Source organism: Zootoca vivipara, chromosome 6 (assembly GCF_965207765.1).
Source record: "Zootoca vivipara chromosome 6, rZooViv2.hap1.1, whole genome shotgun sequence".
NCBI classification, from domain to species: domain Eukaryota; kingdom Metazoa; phylum Chordata; class Lepidosauria; order Squamata; family Lacertidae; genus Zootoca; species Zootoca vivipara.
Genome location: NC_142589.1, coordinates 73,286,286 through 73,308,700, shown reverse-complemented (window position 1 = coordinate 73,308,700; position 22,415 = coordinate 73,286,286). Strand labels below are relative to the sequence as shown.

The 22,415-nt window shown below is 42.2% G+C and overlaps 1 protein-coding gene across 1 annotated transcript; it reads left to right on the top strand.

Annotated features, from left to right (window-relative positions):
• Window positions 1-69: 69 nt before the first annotated feature.
• On the top strand, window positions 70-10,636 carry LOC148685450 (phospholipase A2 inhibitor and Ly6/PLAUR domain-containing protein-like). The gene is made up of 4 exons (XM_088671344.1): window positions 70-208; window positions 7,414-7,566; window positions 8,985-9,143; window positions 10,470-10,636. Exons 1-4 carry the CDS (start codon window positions 70-72, stop codon window positions 10,634-10,636), a joined length of 618 nt encoding a protein of 205 aa, XP_088527470.1.
• The last annotated feature ends 11,779 nt before the right edge of the window (window positions 10,637-22,415 follow it).

Here is a 22,415-nt window from a genome sequence, read left to right as displayed (position 1 = left end):
TTCCAGAAAACTGTCCAACCATCTCGTCCTCTGTCGCCCCCTTCTCCTTTGCCTTCAATCTTTCCCAACATGGAGCAGGAAGGCCGCCTGCGCCGGAGAGACCAAGGCCTCTCGCCCCGGTTGCCTCTCCGCCCGACGCATTTCTCAAGAGCAGCCCTGGGAGGCAGAGCAGGAAGGCCGCCTCCTGGTGCTGAGCGGTTTCAGGACCGTGCGTGCCTCCGGAGAGCGGCCTGAAGCTGCTCTACAGCTGACAGGTGCAATGGAGGAGGCGGCCCCAGGCAGGCTCGCGCTCCCCGCGCGAAGCTCCAGAGACGCGCAGGAGTGCGAGCCTGGGGCCACCTTGCTGCGCCTGTCAGCTGTAGAGCGGCTTCAGGCTGCTATCCCGAGGCGCGCGTCTACAGGCTACATCTGACAGGCGCAGCGAGGTGACCCCAGGCTCCCGCGCAAAGCTCCGGAGGCGCGTGGGAGCCTGGGACCATCTCCCTGCGCCTCTTAGCTGTTTTTTATTTTATTTTTATTTTTATTCTACTTTTTATTTTTCTACTTTTTATTTTTCTATTTTCTATTTTTTCTGTTTTCTATTTTTCTTTTTCTATTTTCTATTTTTATTTCTTTCTATTTTTTATTTTTATTTATTGATTGATTTTATTTTTTATTTTTTGGGGGGGGGCACCAGAAGGTGATCTCGCCTAGGGTGCAAAAAACCCTAGCACTGGCCCTGACTATTGCTTTGCACATTGCCCAGTACCTTCCACTTGACTGGTTCAGAGTGATGAAGAGTGATTGAGAGTATGCCCTGTTTGTGTAGTTTGTGGAGACAGCTGGCTCCATGCTGTGTGAGTGTTTGATTCTAACCAGGTACACTTCTTAGTCCATGAATAGGCAAAGTAAGGCCCGGGGGGGTGGATCTGGCCCAATCACCTTCTAAATCTGGCCCGCGGACGTTCAAGGAATCAGATTGTTTTTACACGAGTAGAATGTGTCCTTTTATTTAAAATGCATCTCTGGGTTATTTGTGGGGCATCATTATTTTCCCCCCAAAAATATAGTCCAGCCCCCCCACAAGGTCTGAGGGACAGTGGAACGACCCCTGGCTGAAAATGTTTGCTGACCCCTGAATTACTCATTGACACCAGCTCTAGAGCCCACTTATCATCCCTTTTTCCCTGTGGGCGGGTTACCACTTCTGTGACAGGAGAATCAGTCTTACTTGTTGAAGCTGCCAGTACCTTCAGGCACTATGAAGCCATGATGGGTTAAGGGTTTTCTTAGATGCTGAAGGCTGGGGTCTACTCTTCTTAGCTGAGGCCTACTCCCTTGCTTACAGTCTTCCCAAGTCTTACTAAGAACTATTTGATATCCAGACATTCCTCCTTCTCATAAGAGGAATCTTTTGGCAGAGGATATTTTCGGGGGTTTCTTTGCAGGTTGCATCTTGGTTTTGCCCTTGCCTTCGTAGTCCCTAGATTCTTTCTTTGGTGCCCTTGCGATTTAAATTGTACATTAATGATAAAGTAAAAAAAATGCTTAGAGTTTTCTGGCAAAAGCTAATGAAATGAAAGATAAACAATTAAGCCAATTTCAACACCGAACTTTGAATTTCACTATGTCCCTCTGTATCTTCATGGCAAACACACAGCCCCAACTCCCAGACCTCACTGAACCATTTGTTCCCAGGTGTTGCCCACAGCATGAATCCTTGGCCTATAAATATCTCCATGTAAGCCTATCCCTGCATCAGCCCTCTACCTTGGTCCATCTCTTTTGAGTCTCCCAATCTTTCAAAAATGATGAAAACACTTCTGAGCCTCCTCTTAGCCCTGCATTTTTCAGGTAAGTAGGACCAATATAATGGGTCCTTTTGTCAGCTTTGGATGACTCCAGAAATGTTTGCTGCTTGGGCAGGAATGTGAGTGAAGACAGGATATCAACATAATAGAGAGTAAGGACTGCTAGCTTACCAAGGAATTTAAGCACTTAATCCTTGATGGCCAAGCATAGTCAGTTGCAAACATGTATTTATGTGACGGAGGAATCTGATTAACCATACTAATAAGTGAAGGCTACAGTTTCCAGGATACTTAGGATAGCCATTATATCTAGAATATAGTATTATTATTTATTCATTAATATATGTATTGTTTCGTTCCCAAATGGCTTCTGTGCTATTTAGAAAACAACAGCAACAAAAGAAATCTGCATCTTTGTTAAAACCCAGAATGATTAAAATATACACCATAGTTAAAATATCCAATAAAAAACCCCTAACATATAAACCACCCTGATGAAAAGGTAATGGGGAAATTGTGTGTGAGTGAGAGATGGAGTGGGAGAAAATCTCAAGTACTGGATCAGCAATGAGCATTTCATGAGTAGTTTATAACTTTATCACTAGCCAAAAGCCATGACAAACTTGTAGCAATGGTATTAATAAAATAATACAGAGCAGACATTCATAATATAAGCCAACATCCATAATGTATGGCATAGAAACCAGAGAAACCAGAGAAACCAACAAGCTTAATTTTACCTTGATTTCACATTAAACCTTACATTCACCAAAACAACTTATAGCAATCTTACCTAATTCCTTTTCCTATTAATTGTTTCCAGTCGGTGCATAGAGGGCCATTCTAAGAAGCCATTATTGTCTTATGAAAGAAACCAAACTATTTCTTCTGGGGTGTTGCTTTTGCAAACAAAGGTTTCAAAAAGTGATCTCTTAGGTTTCTATTTAAGGAGCACATTAACAGATGAATTTCACCTGAGGTTAATCGGAAATGGAAACTCTGTCTGCATATAGGACCTTATTATAGCAGATATCCTAGGCTGTCCTGGGCATCACTTGGAAATGGAGCTCAATAAAAGCATTTATTTAAGGAAATTGACAAGCCTTTGATGAGATAACTAGCTCTAGAAAGCTTTGTTCTCAGGAGTGAATACCAAGGGGAAACCTTGGCATTTCTAATTAGTTGCAGGTCCCTTAGCTAACACTTATTCAGAAATCAAAGGCCATAACAAACTTGTAGCAATAGTATATAAAAATAACACAGAACAAACATCCCTAATATATACCAACACCCATGATGTAAGAGAGAAAAGATACCAGAGACACCAACAAACTTAATTCTAGCTTGATTTCACCAAAACCAACTTGGCCCCCAATTCCATATAGTACAGCACAGGAAAATGTTGCATTGGCATAGAAACAATTATTATTATTATTGAAAATAAATACTTTAACTGAGCACATTCCACTCTTAATTGTTGGCCACCTAGATTCTGTGGAAATAAAAGCTGCTGATATTAATGGTAGTAGGGTGTATAGTTTCAAAATCATTTTCATTCTGCACAGTTTAGAAAACTTTAATAGAGTTTGACTCAGACCCCCAGATTTCAGTGCCATAGCATAGAACATTTCAATAACCGCTTTGCTACCAAGTATCTTTAGGACAGCTTCATTCAGCTGCCCTCTCTCATTGTAATAGAATTTCATTAATGCCCCTTCAGTTTTTGGTGCTTTGACTTTCACTGCCTCAAAATGACTCTTCCCAGAGAGGGTTTCACTAACGAATAAATCTAGGTATATAACTGAGCAGGTTTTTTTCTGTAGTTTCTTGCTTTAAACACAGTTTTTTTACTTTTGACTGTGTTCTGCTTTCACACCATGAAGCAGGGCACTTCACAATATAAAATCATTGGCATGCATCAAGATTGAGATATTTCTGCTCCTTTTCCTATTTCTTTTTTTCAACCGGTGCATAGAGGGGTACTCTAAGAAGCCAGTCTATGGAAGGGAAGGTTGTATTGGCTAAATATGTCACCCAATAATTCATATGAACATTACAGCTAACACACATCTACCCTTTTGCATGCTACCTCCTTAGAAAGGAGGACACCTTCTTCCACATTATACTGTAGTACTTTACTGTCTCAAGAAATTTCTTCCAGTGACCTCTATCTCCTTTCTGCAGAGGCATTTCTTACATGTGACTACTGTCATGAAAAGAGTACCTCATGTGAAAAGAACTGGAGCATACCCTGCAATGATACTCACATCTGTTCCTCTGGTGCTCTGCATGACAACATAGGTGAGCTGAATCTTCTCACTTACTCTTGGTCACCCCAAGGAATGACTTTCTTTAGTAAATTAGCATTATTTGTTGCCTTTATAGCCCACAATTTCTCCAAGGAAATGGTTCTTCTTTTATGCATTTAACCATGTGAGGTTTAATAAGCTGAGAGGCAGGGACTCCCCAAGGTCACCTAGTGAGCTTCATGGCTGAGTGGGAATTTGAACCCTGGCATCTCAGATTCCAGTCCAACACTCAGCACCCATACTCAGCCACATAACCTTACTCTAGCATTTGTTTTCTCTTTCCATCACATGTAGGCTTCATCAGAGAGATCCTGGCATGCATCATTCTGGGGTTGACTAACTTTTGGCCCTTTAGAAATTTCTGGACTACCACTCCCATGCACTTCAGCCGGCGTGGCCAATGGCTAGAGATGATGCAAGCTGTAGTTCAGTAAATTCTTTAGGGCCACAAATTAGCCACCGCTGCATTAACTAGCAGTTCACACTACACCAGAAGCAGTGAACTCTGGTTTGGTTTGGTTTTGGTTTGCCTTCCATCATAAGGCAAGGTATTCAGTTAAATATATTTTGGGCACCTACAAGTTCTTTTTCTCTTTGCTGTTACGTCAGCTGTTCCAGATGAGATATTACAATGGGAAAAAGGTTTTCAAGCAAACCTCTCCTTCTTGCATTACTTGTTGAACTAACATCCTGTGAAAGAAGAGGTGTGATATGATGTCATGCTCAGAGACCCCGTCACCTTCAAATTCTTCCAGGGTGGTGGGAAAGCTCATTAACCCATAAAGGTTAATGAGGATTGCGAACGGACCTCTTGGAAATGAACGTGTGTGTGCTGGGGGGCGGGCTTAAGCTCACTGGGGACTGCTGATTGGAGGGCGGCGAGTTGCTGGGGTAAACAGCATGTATCCATTCTTTGATTGACAGGGTAAGCCTTTAAATAGTCGGCGTGTTTGGAAGATCCCCATTCTTGCTATTGATTTAATCTCCCGCCCACCCACCCTCTTTTCTTGCAGGTTTTAGAGTGACCTTGCTATGGTGCCACCTGTATTCAGGGGCCGGTAGGAATTTTTTCCATTTGGCTGATTGGCTGTTGCCATCTGGTTTTTCGCCTACTGCTTAGCAATAGTCACAACTTGTTAGGTTGGCGGGTTAGGCTTTGGTTGATGAGTTTGGGAGGGGCATGGCATGGAGGTGCATGCCCCTCAGTGTCGCTCTATAGAAGTATTCCGTTAAAGGAATCCTGGGGCTCCGGGGCTCTAGTCCTTACACCCCCGCAATGGGGCAGGGCTGGGGCCGGTACAGAGCACGAGCCTTGGGGAGCATTTCTGGTGGGGGAGATTGCCTGGTCGCAGCTATCTCCTCTACCAAGGTAGTGTTTACTTGACTTTCCTATTGTAGGAAGTCAGAGCTGGTCCTGTCCCACCGTGGGGCAGAAGATTAACCAAAGCCTAAGGCCAACACTCTAAATTAATTTGTAATTTAAATAAAGTTGTGGCCAAAATTATGCCAATAACAAAACCTAAAATGATGTGTCTGTCTGAGTTTTTTGGGGGGAATTTCTGGGAGGTCTTGGCTCGCAAACTCAGACTGCAATGACACTAAGACTAAGCCATGCATCTTCACTGGCTCTGAATTTTGGAGCGATTCATGGGATTGCTGGCTCAAGAGCAGCCACATCCTTGTATCCTGAGCATCCTGTGATTTAAGCACACAACGATGGGCTATATGGCCCCTTGGCCTCACAATGAACATTGGTCATTCGAGGTTTCAGCTTACAATTCTTTCTTTGTCTTCATGCCCATCTGAGAAATCAGGTGATTTCCCCTAATACAAAGTAACTCTGTTGGTTGAACTCGTATAGCTGAGTGGCATTCAACTAAATCCTACTCAGAGTAAACAATTGAAATACCACCCACTGTTTCTATGCTTGTATTTTCTTAATATTTGCATATTTGTATGCACTGTTTGTCTGGAGAATTATGGATTTTGAAGGATAATTATGTTTTGGTTCATTTCTTTTTTTTAGAAGTGTGCATTATGTAGTTTCTCACTGAAGAAAAAAGAAAATGTAGTTAAAGGGAAGTTGTCAGGTTTCACCGACTCTCGCCCTGCTCAGCCAGTCCTCCTGACACCGGCAAGACTGGTCAAGGAAGGCAAGAGGGACTTTCGCTTTTGCAAAACTAGGCAAAACAAAAGGTAGAACTGCCACCACTTCCTCGTTCTCCCCAAACACCCATACAGGAGGGACCAAGGAAGGAATTCCCCCCTTTTACAGGGCTGCACAGCTCTCAGTCTCTCTATTAAGACACAGACAGAAATTCAACAAGTAAGGTTTTTCCAGTTGCAACCTCTGGCTCACTTTACCATGATGCAGACAGAAGTTCAATGTGGTAGGTGACTAAGTGGCTTAGGAACTGAGTTTAGCTTCCCCTCAGCAAAGCCCAAAAAACAGAAAAGCAAAAGTCCTTTTCCAGGATTCATTGTAAAATAAGACAGCTTAGAACACTGCACATTTCTTTTAAAAGTTACAAACATAAAACAAAAACATTGTTTAATATTTCTATCTAAAGTACATACGAATCATTAGTCTTTCAGAAGCACAGCAAAAGATCAGAAGTTGGTTTCAAAGTGGCAAAGTGCCCTCAGGCACCCCACCCTGGCAGACTGCATGATGCGATGTTGCTTTGACAAAGCTGCAAAGTGCAATTTTACATCTCAAAGCCAGGTATCTTTATATCAATTTACGAGGGGTTTTTGATCGATAGCCAATCTTCAATGGGCTCCGATTTAAAATCACCAATAACAATATGGGCGAACTATAACTCATGATCCACACACAGCTGTCCGTGTTTTGACTCCCGTAATTGACCTTGAAATAATTGAGGGAAACTCCCAAATTTCCCATGTCCAATTGACACGTAACAGGCACTCAAGGTGGAGAGGTGGGGTGATCTTTTTTAAACGCATTCCACATCCTCCTCCCAGATGCTGCAGGTTTCTCCTTTCGTGTGTAAATCAGTGCCAATCAGATAACAGCTCTGCCCTTTTCACAGCCTTAGGCAATTAAATCATCCCCTTAGAGACAGGATGGGGAGGGGTGAGAGAAGAGGTCATTTTAAAGAGACCAGCTTGCTTTCCTAGAAAAACATGGAGTTCCTTCCTTTCCCATGATGCCACACTGGGACATGAACCAGAGTTTAATATTCTATTTTCCTACATTCATGACAGAAGTATCATTAAAAATAAATATATTTGGAGGGAATTAACCAGAATTTTTGCGCATCTTGTGATTTATTTCCTTTTGTTCTTTTCAGTTCCAAAGTATAAAGTGTCAACTTTCCGGGGTTGTATTGATCCCAAAAATTGTCACTCAGGTGATTACAGCTTCAGTGCAGGTCAAGGTAAATTCCTCCAGCTGAAGGTCTACTGCTGCCAAACAAATGAGTGCAATAAGGAACCTGTCCACCGTGAGTATCTGCATCTCTGAAGGTCAAGAGCTTATAAAAACAGTGCTTTTTTCTGGCGGAACATACTGGGACATAGTTCTACCACGTTTTTGGGGGGAAGGGTACAGGAGGGCTTGGGGGCCCCATCAGATTACCTCCTTTCTTAAGGTGGTCAAATTCTTCCCAAGTTTGGGAAAGCAGGCATGAGTCTCAGACAGGATCCTGGAACCCTGCTGCCTCCAACTCAAGCTGGTGGGAGCATTCTCGGATCCTGTCAGAGCATCATGCCTCCTGACCCAAGTTGAGCAAATTCTCCCCGGGTTTGGGGAAGGAGGCACTAGGCTATGACAGGAGCCAGGAACCCTGCTTCCTCCTCCCCAAAGCCCCCCATCTCTAGCAGAGGGGGTTTGGTGTCAGAATGTTCAGGCCAGTAAGCCAAGGACAGGGGCTCCCCAACGGGGCTGGTAATCAGTTTGCCACCCTTGAAGTGGGCATCATAAATGTGCCAACTGCCTCTCAAGGCCCATTCACTTGGAGTAACTTCTCAGTAGATATATGTAGAAGTGTTGGAAATCCTTTGGCACATCACTTTATTTAAATAATTAAATTTATACGGTGCTGGATTGTAAAAGAATAAAAATAAAATTCCAAAAAGTTAAAATTACAGTAGAATATAATCACATTAAAACTTGCATCTACTGTCTAAATATATGGATAGGCTAGTCTCAATGTTTATAGCAGGTGCCAAACACAGTTCCAGCCCCCTTTTCTCTAGAAAAAAGCACTGTATGAACCAATTATATAAGTGCCAATTAGTTACAAGAAAAGTATAGAATTACGGTATGTCTTTTGGTCCATTCAGATGCAGGGTGCAAGGGTCTAGGAAGTATCTATGGTTGATCCTTGAAATTGGAATGAGTGGAGTAGATGAACACCTCCTTACTTACACCTGTCACATTTCATGCAGGTAGTTGGTGGGGCCGAAGGAAGAAAAGTAGAAATATGGGAAATCTGGGCATCGCTCTCCCCAGTGTGGATTCTGGGCCTGCCCACTACTTGCGCGCGTGTGCGCGCGCGCGCACACACACACACCCCAGACACACACAGAGAGAGATTACATCCAAGAGAATGCAGCTGTATGTACCTTCAGATACAGAGAGTTAGAATCAGAGAGCAGATATTTTGCCTGATACATTTCTACCAAAAAAAACAGTGTGCATGACAAAAGGTGAAAGACAAAAATATTTTTTTATAGATGCTCAGCAGACGTGCCTGTTCTGCAAAGTTGATGGCAAATGTAGGACACGATGTGGAGGTAGCATGTCCAGCTAGGGGCAGAAGTTACTAAAAGGCATGGGGGGGATCAAAATAAAGGTACAATAAAGAGAATGGGGAATGAGGTGTATCCATATGCTGACTGTCGATTTTTACTTTGGTAGTTACACCACGTGAAGATCTTTCCCCCAATGGTCTAGAGTGTCCAGCCTGCTTCAGCATCACCCATCTTACAGGACGAAAAAAAGGTTGCCCACGTCAGGGGACTGTCAGCTGCCTTGCCAATGAGACCAAGTGCATTTACTATTTTAGTAGGATGACATGTGAGTAATATTGCCAATGGGGCAAGAAACTCAGCTCCTCTCTGTCTCTTTCTCACTGCCATAAAAGCAATAACTGACATTTGTGTATAGCTTTGATTTCTTTCTCTGGGGGAAAGATTAATGCTCTAGTCCTGTTCTGAATTCCAAACTATCTGCATATGAATTGCATAAGAACCGGAGATTACAGGCTCACTCGTGTTCAAGGTTTTACATTGTGTGAGACTGGGGATCCTACAAAGTACAGCACACTCCTTACAGCACACATTTGTCCTCTAATGCACATGGCGCATCAGAGCAGAGGGATACAAGGGAGGGTGCAGGACCATCCAGCACATCACTGCTTCACCTCACAGCAGTATGCACCATTGGGTGCTGGTCCAGGAGGACTGTGTCCACCCACCCACCTTGGCCAAACATTTAAAATAAAGGAGGCTGGGAGAAAGAAGGGTCCTACCAGTGTACTTCTGTTCATCTTTCCTCATATATAAGTTGCACTTTGTTTATTGAATCTTACTGGATCACTAGTGTGCAAAAGACTAGCCTTAGTCTAGAACAATACATGGGGTGGGAGATCAGGGCTTTTTTTCCAGCCAGAACTCATTTCCAGCAACTCTAAGGTGGGCCCCATTGCCAGTCTAAAAGAATGGTGAGTTCATGGTGAGTTCTGGCACCTCTTTTTCTAAAAATAAATAGCACTGTGGCTGAGGGTAACTTCCTGTTCACAATGCATCACCATGGTGTTAGCCAGGAAAGTCAAATTCAAAGCAAATAATCAGCAGGCAATCCAGTTCTCTCATTTCTTCTTTTACAGAGCAGCATAAACTCAAGCCAGATTGAAAAGGAAGGTCTCTGCCAAAAGTGGACCTTGTGGCCTCTGTATTTGACAGGGCAATATGGAGAACTTGATCCCAATGCCAGCACAGATTCCCGTCGATGCCACTCAGCTGCTGGGCATTGGAAGCAAACTTTCTTTTAACCAAGGGTTTCAGCTGATTGGCTGTGATTGCAAGCCCTCCTCTCAAGCAAATGATTCAGAGTAGTTTCCAAGATCCCCAGTTGTTCTGCTGCAGCAGTGAATTTACCTGCCACATATCTCATGTAATACAGTGTTGGTGTAAGTCAAGTGGGTGTTGCTTAGGCCACCGGGTGGGCTTAATTTGGCTCACGAGGTAAGGTTCCCAAGGCATGCACTAGTGACAGTTGGCTGTCAGATTAATCATACAGTGTGTTGGTTGTAAGCACACTGAGCTTTAATAACCACAGTCATCCTTATCCCGAAAGTCCCAATAAAGAGCTCATGCAAAGCTTCTCCTTTTTATTACACAGATGGTTTTCACACAGCTAATGACCTCGAATTCAAAGGCTGTGCAACTGAAGACTTGTGTGCCCTTGATGGGAAACGCTTTGAATATGGTGACCTGTTTCTCTTTGGAATTCAAGCAAAATGCTGGGATGCTGCGATATCATCAAAGCAAACTGACCTTGAAGGGTAGATACAAGACAGCAAAGCTCTCCTCCTTGTTAATTCCACCATTCTTCATGGAAGCTGCAGAAGAAATTGGGATCCTAGTGGTGAGAGGAGGAGTCCTGCCTCATGGGTTTTCGTTTTCACAATTGGTGAAATTCATCATGAAAAATAAACTCTTCTGGCACATTGAATCTGTATTCTATATCTCTATGTTTTATCAGAATGTGTAGAATGATGAGAAAGGGCATTTGAAGTAAAATACGAGAATTTGTATGCTATTTTGTTCAGCCCCACTTGCATGCCAAGGCCCTGTGACCCTTATGTAAAATATTTACACAGACACAATTATGTTGGTTTATGGGTTCTAATAGGCCACAGCTTTATTGTTTACAAAGGCGGGTGGATTGGCTTAGGCATTGGGTGAAGCCAGGCTATATCTTGACTCCCGCCCGTCTGCAGGGTAAACCACCAATAGGGGGAGCCCTATGACTTACATCAAATAGCGACCCCCCCTGAGGGCTCTCCATTGGGGTTGTGACATTTCCCCAGCCCACGTCCACACATTGGACAGAATCCACACCCTGGGATCCCTTTAACAGGATAACCTTTGTGAGGAGGGGCAGGTGAAGGCTACAACCTCCCCTCCATCCAATCAAAGGCTTACCCAATGCATAACCTTACAAAGTTGTGTTGATTGCTACCGGGTAGGCGAAAACCAAATGGTTGGTGCCAATTTGCCAAGTGGAAAAAATTCCTACCCGGCCCCAACAATATGGCGGCTGACAGCTGTACATAGCAATGTCATATCAGAGCATAGCATGAAAAGAGGGCGGATGAGTTGGGAGATCTGGTGGAAGGGCCAGAGAGGAGATGCTGCCCAGTGGGGATAAACAAGGTATGACCCCGTCCAGTGCCGGTGATGCGGACAGAACAACATGGCTGGGGTTGTCAACTCTCCGCCCCCTCTGCCAGATCTCTGTTGGATCCTGATTGCCCATCCATAATGTTGCTTGCCGGGAAAGGTGAGTGTACTTCCTTCTACAGCTAAAGTTAGATGGTAGCACAGAAAAGAAACATCCAAATGAAAGTGCCTCTATCCTGTAACATACATTTATTTGGAGATCCATCAGCCAGTCATTAGGCTGGTCACTTCTTCATAGCAAGACAGAGGAAATAAATCTCCAAAATAGAAATCAAAGGTGTGTATAATATTTATGCATGCTGATTTGTAGGTTGCCATATGTCTGGGAAAACCAAGACTTGTCCTCCTTTTGGGGGCCAGCTTGCCCATCCTGGTGGGTTTTTTCATTTTAAAGGAAATGCCCAGATTTTAGGATTTTATTATTCTGGCTGGCAGCAGTTTGGGCAGCTTGGGCTTGGGCTTGGGCTGCTCTGCACACTGCAACTGCTACCAGCCCAAGCTGGGGGGAAAGCCACACTGGCATGGGAAATTCATCTCACTATGGTGGTGCAGACTTAATTTTGAACTGTGTGCCAGCCCTTAGCTCTCCTGAGTCTAATGGTTGATGGAAAGTGTCTCTTCTCTCTTCTTATTGTTCTTGATCTTTAAACCAGAACTGGACCAGAGAAGCTTTCAAATCAAGGACTCCTTGAAAGAGACAATTGTGCCCTGGCAGTTCAAAAAACACAGACCTGTCCTCTATAAAGGGAGAAATATGTCTCCACCATAAGGCAAATAATTGTAATGACAAATTTGAGAGACACTGGGAGACAGATTGAAATAGGATTTGAATGGATTCACATGGGTTCCTGGGCTTGATCCATGTCCTCATAATGGGAGACCGTGACTGGAGCAAATGGAGCCCTCTTCAAACAGAAAATGAAAAAAAGCTCCTAACCAAGTACAATGTAGTCAAACATGGGCACATTAAAATAATTCCTCATTTATCAACAAGTACAGTGGTACCTCAGGTTACATATGCTTCAGGTTACAGACTCCACTAACCCAGAAATAGTACCTTGGGTTAAGAACTTTGCTTCAGGATGATAACAGAAATTGTGCTCTGGCAGTGCGGTGGCAACGGAAGGCCCCATTAGCTAAAGTGGCGTCTCAGGTTAAGAACAGTTTCAGGTTAAGAACGGACCTCTCTAGAACGAGTTAAGTTCTTAACCCGAGGCACCACTGTACTTTCATTTTGAACCTCTGCTGATTGTGACTAGAGGTCTGAAGAGTTCATCAGAATCATATTTTTACGCTGAGCCAAAGTGTCTGAGATGCCACCTCTACCCTGTCGCACCAGGGCGCCAAGCTCTGGAGGGCGCCTGGTTGGGAGTCCGGGCTGACTTGGACTTGTATGCAGTTAATCCAAGCTATTTTACTTCCTGGTAGAGCGTCTCTTATTTCTTCTTTGCTTCTCATTTTCTCCACCCAATTCTTTATTTTAAGTATTTCCTTCTCTTTCGCTTCTTTTTCAATTTCCTTTTAAAAATTTTACTGGGAAGTCTTCTATCATCACAACTGGAGTTAGTGCGGAATCTGCTGGTATCAATTTTCCTTTATATTTCAGTAACTTCCCCCTCATTTCCTGTGTACCACTCTCTAACCATTCTAACTCTCCTTGTTCTGTTATCCCACCTATGATATATCTTAAATGATTTGCTATATAATATAACTTTGTGTTGCGGAGACCCAGTCTGGGGTTTATACCTCCTTCTTTTATTAATTCTAGGTTTCTTGTCCGCATTACAAAATTTATTGATCATACTTTGCCAACCTTTTATCTTTGTCTCCGATATCTTAATTGGTAACATTCTAAATAAAAAGACTATTCTAGACAAGATTTCCATTTTAATTATCGTTACTCTTCCAAACCATGAAAGCTTAGTTTTTTATATTCCTCCATCTTTTCCTTAATCTCCCTCTTTAATTTGTCAAACTTCTCTTGTTCTAAATTTTCTAAATTTCTTTATATTTATTCCAAAGTACTTTTTTGCATTTCTTAATTTTATAAAATCATTTTTCATCTTCATCATAGTTAAATATCATTATCTCTGATTGGGCCCAATTAATTTCTGATTGGGCCCTGTTATTTCTCCATCCCCCCCATGTGCCTCTATTACCTGCATATTTTCCAATGGATTTTCGATTGTTAGCAAAGTATCATCTGCAAATAAGCTTATTTTCTCTTTTCCTATATTGCTTATTCCTTTTATATTTCCATCTTCTCCAATTACATTGGCCAGAGTTCCAATGACCAATACAAATTAAATTGGGGAAAGGGGGCACCCTTGTCTTGTGCCCTGAGTTAGTGTTATTTGTTCTGTTATACCATCATCCACTACAACGCTGGCCATTCTACCCAATCAAATGCCTTAAAAATCTCCAATGCTACTATACCAGCTTTCCATTTATTACTTCTTCTTATAACTATTTTATTGATTGTTTTCATGATGGAGGGGTCCTCTCACCCTCTTTTACTGAATTATATAATACTTTTAATTTAGGAACCAATATTTCTTTTAATACTTTATAACATTCCATTCCCAATCCATCTGCCCTTGGGGCTGTCCCACATTTTAGTTTCCCTATAACAGCGGTTCTCAACCGCTGTTCCGCGGCACACTAGTGTGCCGCGAGACGCTGGCTGGTGTGCGGCGACGTGCGGCGACGAGAAGGGCGATTTTGCAGCTGCAAACTCCACCTCCCTGGGCGTCCTACTTCTTCGCCCCTTCTAGTTTCCACAGACCAATCAGCTTTCATTATTTCCATTTTCCCCATGCCTCACGTGACAGGATCATCCCAGAATCCTTTAGCCAAGATGGCAGCCCCCAGCAGCTAATAGTGCCGCACGTGTGTCTCTTTTTTGGAAAATCGAGCGGACTTCAAGTAGCTACTTTTAAAATATTCAATCTCCATCATTCAAAAGGTTGTTTGTTGCTAATTCACGGAGGCATGAAGACCAAATCGTCCTCTCACAAGTCCAAGAACATGCACAGGGTAAGATACGGGACGGCTGGGTCGGGTGGGGTGGATCAGAAACCCAGATCTTTTAAGAACTCGGCAGCGCTGACCCGCCGGAAAGCAATATTTGGCAAGTGTTTCTTACAGTCATAATAATATAGGGCGGCACAGAGTTAATTTTTTTAACTTTTTAAATGGTTGTGTGCCTCGTGATTTTTTTCACGGAACAAGTGTGCCGTGGCCCAAAAAAGGTTGAGAAACACTGCCCTATAACTTCCTCCATTTCTTTTTCAAAAATTGGTTGTTTCATAACCTCTGTATCCCTACTTTCTAGCTTTATCTTCCAGTGTCTCTCGATATATTCTTTCATCTTCCCCATAGAATTGTTATCTGCTGAATATAACTCTTGGTAAAACTCCTAAAATACTCTCAACTTATCTTTGATCAAATTGTGAATATTACCCGTTTTATCTTTTATTAGGCTAATTGAATTATTTATTTATTTTTGACTGTACAGCTCTAGCCAGCAATTTGGAATTTTTATTACCATCTTTAAAAAATTATCTTTTCAGGAATATCAAATCTATCTGCACTTTTTCCATATCTTTATTTTCTAACTCCTTACTTTTTGCCTGTAATTGTGCATAACGTCTTTTATCTTTAATATATTAATTTTCCCTCTATTTGATCTCTTATTTAGGTTTGTATTACATTGTATTTCTTAACAGAGGTGTAGCACTGTGGGTCTGTTGGACTGAAGCAACCAAGCACCTTGTGGCATCTTAAGTACTAGCAGTTGGAAACAGAGACCCAATTTCAAAATGCTGATAAATTTTCCAGTTGAAAAATATCTCCTCTCGACAGATGAAGACATCGGACCAGGGAGTCAAGATGATCACAGAAAATAGAAAAGGGGTCTTTAGAATTACAGGACTGAAGAAAGATGCAGGGCAGCAGGGGAAGGTTAAAGGAATGGGGGTAGAAAGAAAGGTGAGGAAGGGGTGGGATAAATAGTTTATAAGTGGTTATGTAATAGGGTAACCCAGATCAAAATAGGACTGTTTATATAGACTTGCCGACCATAAAAAGGGCCTTGTGATTAGAAGGGTTAATAATAGAAATATGGTTTTGACTGAGATGGGGAGTTCTTAGGAGAGAGGTGTGAGTATAAGGAAGAGAATTTTTAGTTTAGTATTGCATAAAAGTAGATTAAGAATCTTATAATATGAATGAAATGAATAAGTATGTTTAAGGTAGAAATATAATATGTAAGGAAAGAGGAGTATGATGTTGTCGTAGATAAATATGTAAACTATAATGAAAAGGATAATTATAGAATTTTGGTTTAAAATTTAAAGTGTATAAACATGTTTAAGATAGAAGAAACAATGTTAAGATGATGATTAGGAAATTGCCAAAGAGAGTATAAGATGAACCACAGGAGGTCAACCTACAATGTCAGAAAAGATGAATGGTTTTTGAATTATATTAAATGTATGTTTTTCTTTTTGTTTATTATGTTTATGTTTATGTTTATGTTTTTATTTGTGTTTCTTGTTGTCTCTTTTATGTATTGCTGGGGGTTGGTGTGTTGGTGATGTTTTGTTGTTATATGTTAAAAAACTAAAAATATATATTATTTTTTTAAAAAAAATGCTGATAAATTTTGACCACAAACTTGACATGAGTCAGCAGTGTGATGCAGCAGCTAAAAAAGCTAATGCAATTCTGCGCTGCATCAATAGGAGTATAGCATCTAGATCAAGGGAAGTAATAGTACCACTGTATTCTGCTCTGGTCAGACCTCAGCTGGAGTACTGTGTCCAGTTCTGGGCACCACGGTTCAAGAAGGATACTGACAAGCTGGAACGTGTCCAGAAGAGGGCAACCAAAATGGTCAAAGGCCTGGAAACGATGCCTTATGAGGAACGGCTTAGGGAGCTGGGTATGTTTAGCCTGGAGAAGAGAAGGTTAAGGGGTGATATGATAGCCATGTTCAAATATATAAAAGGATGTCATATAGAGGAGGGAGAAAGCTTGTTTTCTGCTGCTCTAGAGAAGCGGACACGGAGCAATGGATTCAAACTACAAGAAAGAAGATTCTACCTAAATATTAGGAAGAACTTCCTGACAGTAAGAGCTGTTCGGCAGTGGAATTTGCTACCAAGGAGTGGGGTGGAGTCTCCTTCTTTGGAGGTCTTTAAGCAGAGGCTTGACAGGCATATGTCAAGAAAGCTTTGATGGTGTTTCCTGCTTGGCAGGGGGTTGGACTGGATGGCCCTTGTGGTCTCTTCCACCTCTAGGATCCTATGATTCTATTATTGTAATAAGAAAGTTTATTTTTCAGAAACACAAAGTAACACATCTTCCATATCCAACTCGGCATCAGGGCCACATGAGCCTCAGGGCAATACCTAGGAACAACTACTTCAATAGGGCATAGGAAGAGGAAGAAGAAGAGTTTGGATTTGATATCCCGCTTTATCACTACCCTAAGGAGTCTCAAAGCGGCTAACAATCTCCTTTCCCCTCCTCACCCACAACAAACACTCTGTGAGGTGGGTGGGGCTGAGAGACTTCAGAGAAGTGTGACTAGCCCAAGGTCACCCAGCAGCTGCACATGGAGGAGCAGAGACACGAACCCGGTTCCCCAGATTACGAGTCTACTGCTCTTAACCACTACACCACACTGGCTCTCAGTGTTAGACAAATGGAGATGCAACTTTCTTAGAAGCCTCACATTTAGCAGGGGAATTCAAATTTGATTGATACAATTTGATGGGCATTCCATCTAGATTTTCTGGACACCTCTTCCACTCACTCCCAGCATTAATTTAACAGGAATGCATGTCAGCAAACACATCCACAGCCCACCTGAAGATCAGAACTGAAGGAGTGTGCATGCACATAAAAGCTGCTGGGGCTGCTGGGTAATGAAATTGCAAGAGTAGACCGAAGACTGTTTATGTACACCACAGTAGCTGTAGGAATATTGTTATCCCAAAAGTGGAAATCGCAAGAGCTACCTTTGGTTGCAGAGTGGCAGACTAAGATGCTGGATTACATGGAGATGGCCAAACCGACTTGCAGAATCCGGGATCAGGATGACTCGAGATTCCAGAAAGAATGGAGTAAATTTGTTTTTTAAAAAATAAAAAAATATGAACAATATACTCTTTGGTTTCTATGGTTGCTGTGACTGGACAAGTCTATCTTGCAAGGAGTAAAGTTGGGCTTAGGTGGGCCTTATGCCCATCTCTTGAAGGAACTGCAAACCAAATTTAACAGACTGAAGAAAATGTAGGCAGGTGGGTATTTTTACCGTATATGTAACTCTGGTAGAGAAACATCCCCCCAGACCCCTGGACAAGTAATTGAAACCACAGATTGTGGCTCCACAACAAAGAAATTAGAAGAAACAACTCCATCTTTAAAACCGAGCCTTGCAAATAAATAAATAACACTAAATAAATAAATAAATACCCAACCCAAGCACTTGGGCCTTGTTGTCCAGCATCACCAATAATGTCCATGCCAGACCCAAAGCACACCCCAATTTTTGCATGTGTAGCCCTTCCAACTTTCTGATCCCTGACCTGGTGTGTAAAGATGCCTCCCACCACCTACCCAGCTTGGGGAAGAAAGCAGCAGGGCTCCAGCATCCTGTCAGGCGCCTGACACCTCCTTCTCAAACCCTGAGAAGTTTCTGCCCAGCATAGGGAAGAAGGCATGATACGCATGCATATGACATTAGGATGTTGTGATGTCATGCATGCGATGTCGGAACCCACACTCTCGCAAGCTAGCACCTCTGGCCCTAAATGTTCCCCTGTGGACAGTTTCACTGCATACCACTGAGTAATGGCCTTTCTGCTAAAAAAATTATTAAGGAAATCACTTTACATCAAAGTGCCCTGACAGAACTCTATCCCAGATTTTCTCCATCCAGCCCTCATGACTGGGACCAGTTGACCCTTTCCAATGTTGGGTAATTTCTATTCCAGCCACAGTTAACAGCAGTGTTAAATGGATGTTGTTGTTGTTTAGTCGTTTAGTCGTGTCCGACTCTTCGTGACCCCATGGACCATAGCACGCCAGGCACTCCTGTCTTGCACTGCCTCCCGCAGTTTGGTCAAACTCATGTTCGTAGCTTCGAGAACACTGTCCAACCATCTTGTCCTCTGTCGTCCCCTTCTCCATGGAGTTTTCTTGGCAGGGATACTGGAGTGGCTTGCCAGTTCCTTTTCCAGGTGGATCACGTTTAGTCAAAACTCTCCACTTTTGGATAAATGGATACTGACTTGTAAATAAAGTTAAATCATACCCTTTTATAGATAAATTATTAAAATTCTCATTCATAAAAAACAACTACTCTGTCTAAGGCCCAGGTAAAGGACTAGTGAGAACCTTCCTTTTACTTTTCAATATTTTCTTCAAGGACCACACAAATAACTGTTATAACACTTCACAAATCTCACAATAGCCTGACCTTGAAGGGTAGAATGAATACAGCATAGCCTTCCTCCTTTTGGATTCCCTGATTTATGGCGTTGGGGAGGGGAGTTTGAGATCTAGTGGTGAAAGTCAGGTCTCAGGCCTTCTGGCTTATGTTTTTTCCCCATATGGTGGAAGGAAATGGGATGCAGAAGATGGAGAGGCAGGGGGCCTTCTGATTAGCTACCGCCGTCTTTGGAATGACCTCCCATCAGAATTCAAGGAAATAAACAGCCACCTGACTTTTAGTGAAGCCCATTCCCCCCTGTTCCTCAGGGGAATTTGCAAAGATTGTTAACCTTAATCAGTGTTTTTTTCAGCGGGGACGCATACCCCAAAACATTTAGTGAATCTTTGTTCAGTAGCACCTCAGTTTAAGAACAGATCTGTTAACGAACTACTCGGTTTAAGACCTCTGCAAAACTAGAAGGAGTGTCTCGGTTTGCAAACTTTATCTCTGTCTAAGAATGGAAGCCGAACGGTGAAAGGGCATCGGTGGCGGGAGGCCTCATTAGAGAAAGCACGCCTCGGTTTAAGAACGGTTTTGGTTTAAGAACAGACTTCCAGAACGGATTAAGCTCATAAACATAGGTACCACTGTACTTTTGTCCATTTACTGTATTTACTTTCCCCAATTTGAACTATTAAATGGTAATTTTCTTGAGTCAAAATGAGAGTGCCGCTAAACATTTTTTTAAGCACTGCCCTCAATCATCCTTGTTTTTCCTTCACCAACGATCTCCCGTTGTTGTGGGGGCTCCATAAGGTGGAGCGGAACTGGAAGCCTTATAATTTCATTTTTGTAATTTCATTTTAAGGCCTTTCCTTCACATGCTTGTGTTGTTGGTCTTTGCCTTAAAACATTTATCAATATCTGCTTTGTCAATCAAGGACCCAATAACATCCCTTGGACATAGATGGCATAGAGTTGCAGAGCAATTGTCCATATTGTTTCTGAATAGATCCAATGTGTTGCAGAGCATTTAGTTGGAGGGAGCCATGCCACCACTTGTGGTGGGGGTGTCCAAGAAAAGAACTTTTGGGGTGGGGGGAAATACATTCAGAAATGTATAATATTGTATATACTGTATAAGGTTGTATGGGAACAATCAACCCCATCAATTTGTTAGTATTACAAAAGTTGTTGTAGAGTTATCCAGACCTAGATGATATTACATACAATCTGAAATGTTTTAGGATCCTGTATCATATATACACATATCAGTCTGAGAGTTTCTCAGTTAAGCAGAAACTTGAAATCGGTGGAGCAGATGGAGGTCATTATTTTAAAAAAGATGGCTAAGGAAGTTGATGAGGATAGAGTACAGGGTTTATTCATCACTCTGCCCATGGCTTCCTCCTGGTCACATCCCTGCTGCTTGTGGTCCCGTAAACAGTGCAGAGCAAATTTTGATTCATGCATCTTTTATCATTCCCAAAATGGGGTCAGTCAAGACGTGCACCTGTGCACTTCCCAACATATGTGTAACACAGAGGAATAGTGAATTGTCAAATGTTAAGATATGGTAGGATTTGCAATTGTCAAGTCTTCTCTAATTGAGGTTTGTATTATTGAATATTTCTTACCAGAATAGTAGCCGTGTGTATCTGTTGAACTGAAAGCAACCAAGCACCTGGTGGTATCTTAAGCACTAGCAGCTGAAGAAAGAAAGACCAAGCCAAAAATGCTGATAAATATTGACCCAAGTTGGTTTAACTGAAAAAACTTCTAAATGTGCAAATCAAGCTGTTATAAAGTGCATTTAGCCTCAGTGGTATGGCTACAATTAAACTCCTTTATTTTGCATGTGATGGTTATTAAATACATATTAACAATTTTGTAATAAGGTAATTATTTTCCAGAAACACAAAGAAATTATGACAGATAGTACACGTCTTCCATATCCAACTTGGCATCAGGGCCACATGAGCCTCAGGGCAATACCTAGGAAAAATAGCTTCAATGGCGCCTTGGAAGAATTTTAATGAACAAGAGATGTCTTGATTCCACCATTAGTCAAAGTCTTTGCCCACCACTGCCCCACTTTTCCTCTTTCTATTTCAACTGGCACACAACATTCGGGGGCTTCTGATATGCTCAGTCCCCGTTGGGCCGTTTGGAGTTTGGGTGTTTTCCTGTTGTTATTTTCTTTGCTTTGTATTGTTTGCTTAAGATGTTTTGTACTTCTGCAAGGCAGCTAATGGGACACGGGACTGTGTGCTGCATATCACCTGCCTTCATGTCATGTGCATCCACACCCCAACACAGGACATTGGCTCAATCTGATTGCAGGTGACAGTTTTGTAATTGCAGAGTTTTCCTTAGGCAGGGGGATGGGTAGCCGTTTTAGCATGACAGCAAAGTGTTGCAACCACCCTCAATTTGAACACATCCCTGGCAGATATCACCAATTGTGTGTGCTATACCTCAACTGTCTCCAGAGTCTAACTGTGGAGCTGAGACAAATATATATATATATTAAATAATTTTTTATTGAGTTTTACAAATTTTATCATCTTCACAATCAACATAGTCAATGAAGCAGAAGTAGACATTTTTCTGGAACTCTCTAGCTTTCTCCATAATCCAGCGCATGTTTGCTATTTGGTCTCTGGTTCCTCTGCCCCTTCGAAATCCAGCTTGCACTTCTGGGAGTTCTCGGTCCACATACTGCCTAAGCCTGCCTTGTAGAATTTTAAGCATAACCTTGCAAGCGTGTGAAATGAGCGCAATTGTGCGGTAGTTGGAGCATTCTTTGGCACTGCCCTTCTTTGGAATTGGGATGTAGACTGATCTTCTCCAATCCTCTGGCCATTGCTGAGTTTTCCAAACTTGCTGGCATATTGGGGAAGGAACATTTCATACAAAGATTACCATAATCAAGGACAAAAGTGGTATGGACCTAACAGAAGCAGAAGACATCAAGAAGAGGTGGCAAGAATACACAGAGGAATTATACCAGAAAGATATGGAGGTCTCGTACACCCCAGGTAGTGTGGTTGCTGACCTTGAGCCAGACATCTTGGAGAGTGAAGTCAAATGGGCCTTAGAAAGCACTGCTAATAACAAGGCCAGTGGAAGTGATGATATTCCAGCTGAACTATTTAAAATTTTAAAAGATGATGCTGTTAAGGTGCTACACCCAATATGCCAGCAAGTTTGGAAAAAGTCAACATTAGAGTATCCCTAACAGATGAGTGTCCAGCCTGTTCTTGAATAGCTTCAAATTTGGGGCAAAATATGAGGTTTGTAATGTATATGGGTTAATGTAAAACATTAGCTTTGTTCTATTCAAAACAGTTTGGCTTAGGGCAGACAACATCCAACACATCAGATGACTCAAATTATCTTTCCTTCTCAACAATGTGATGCAATTGGAACAAGGAG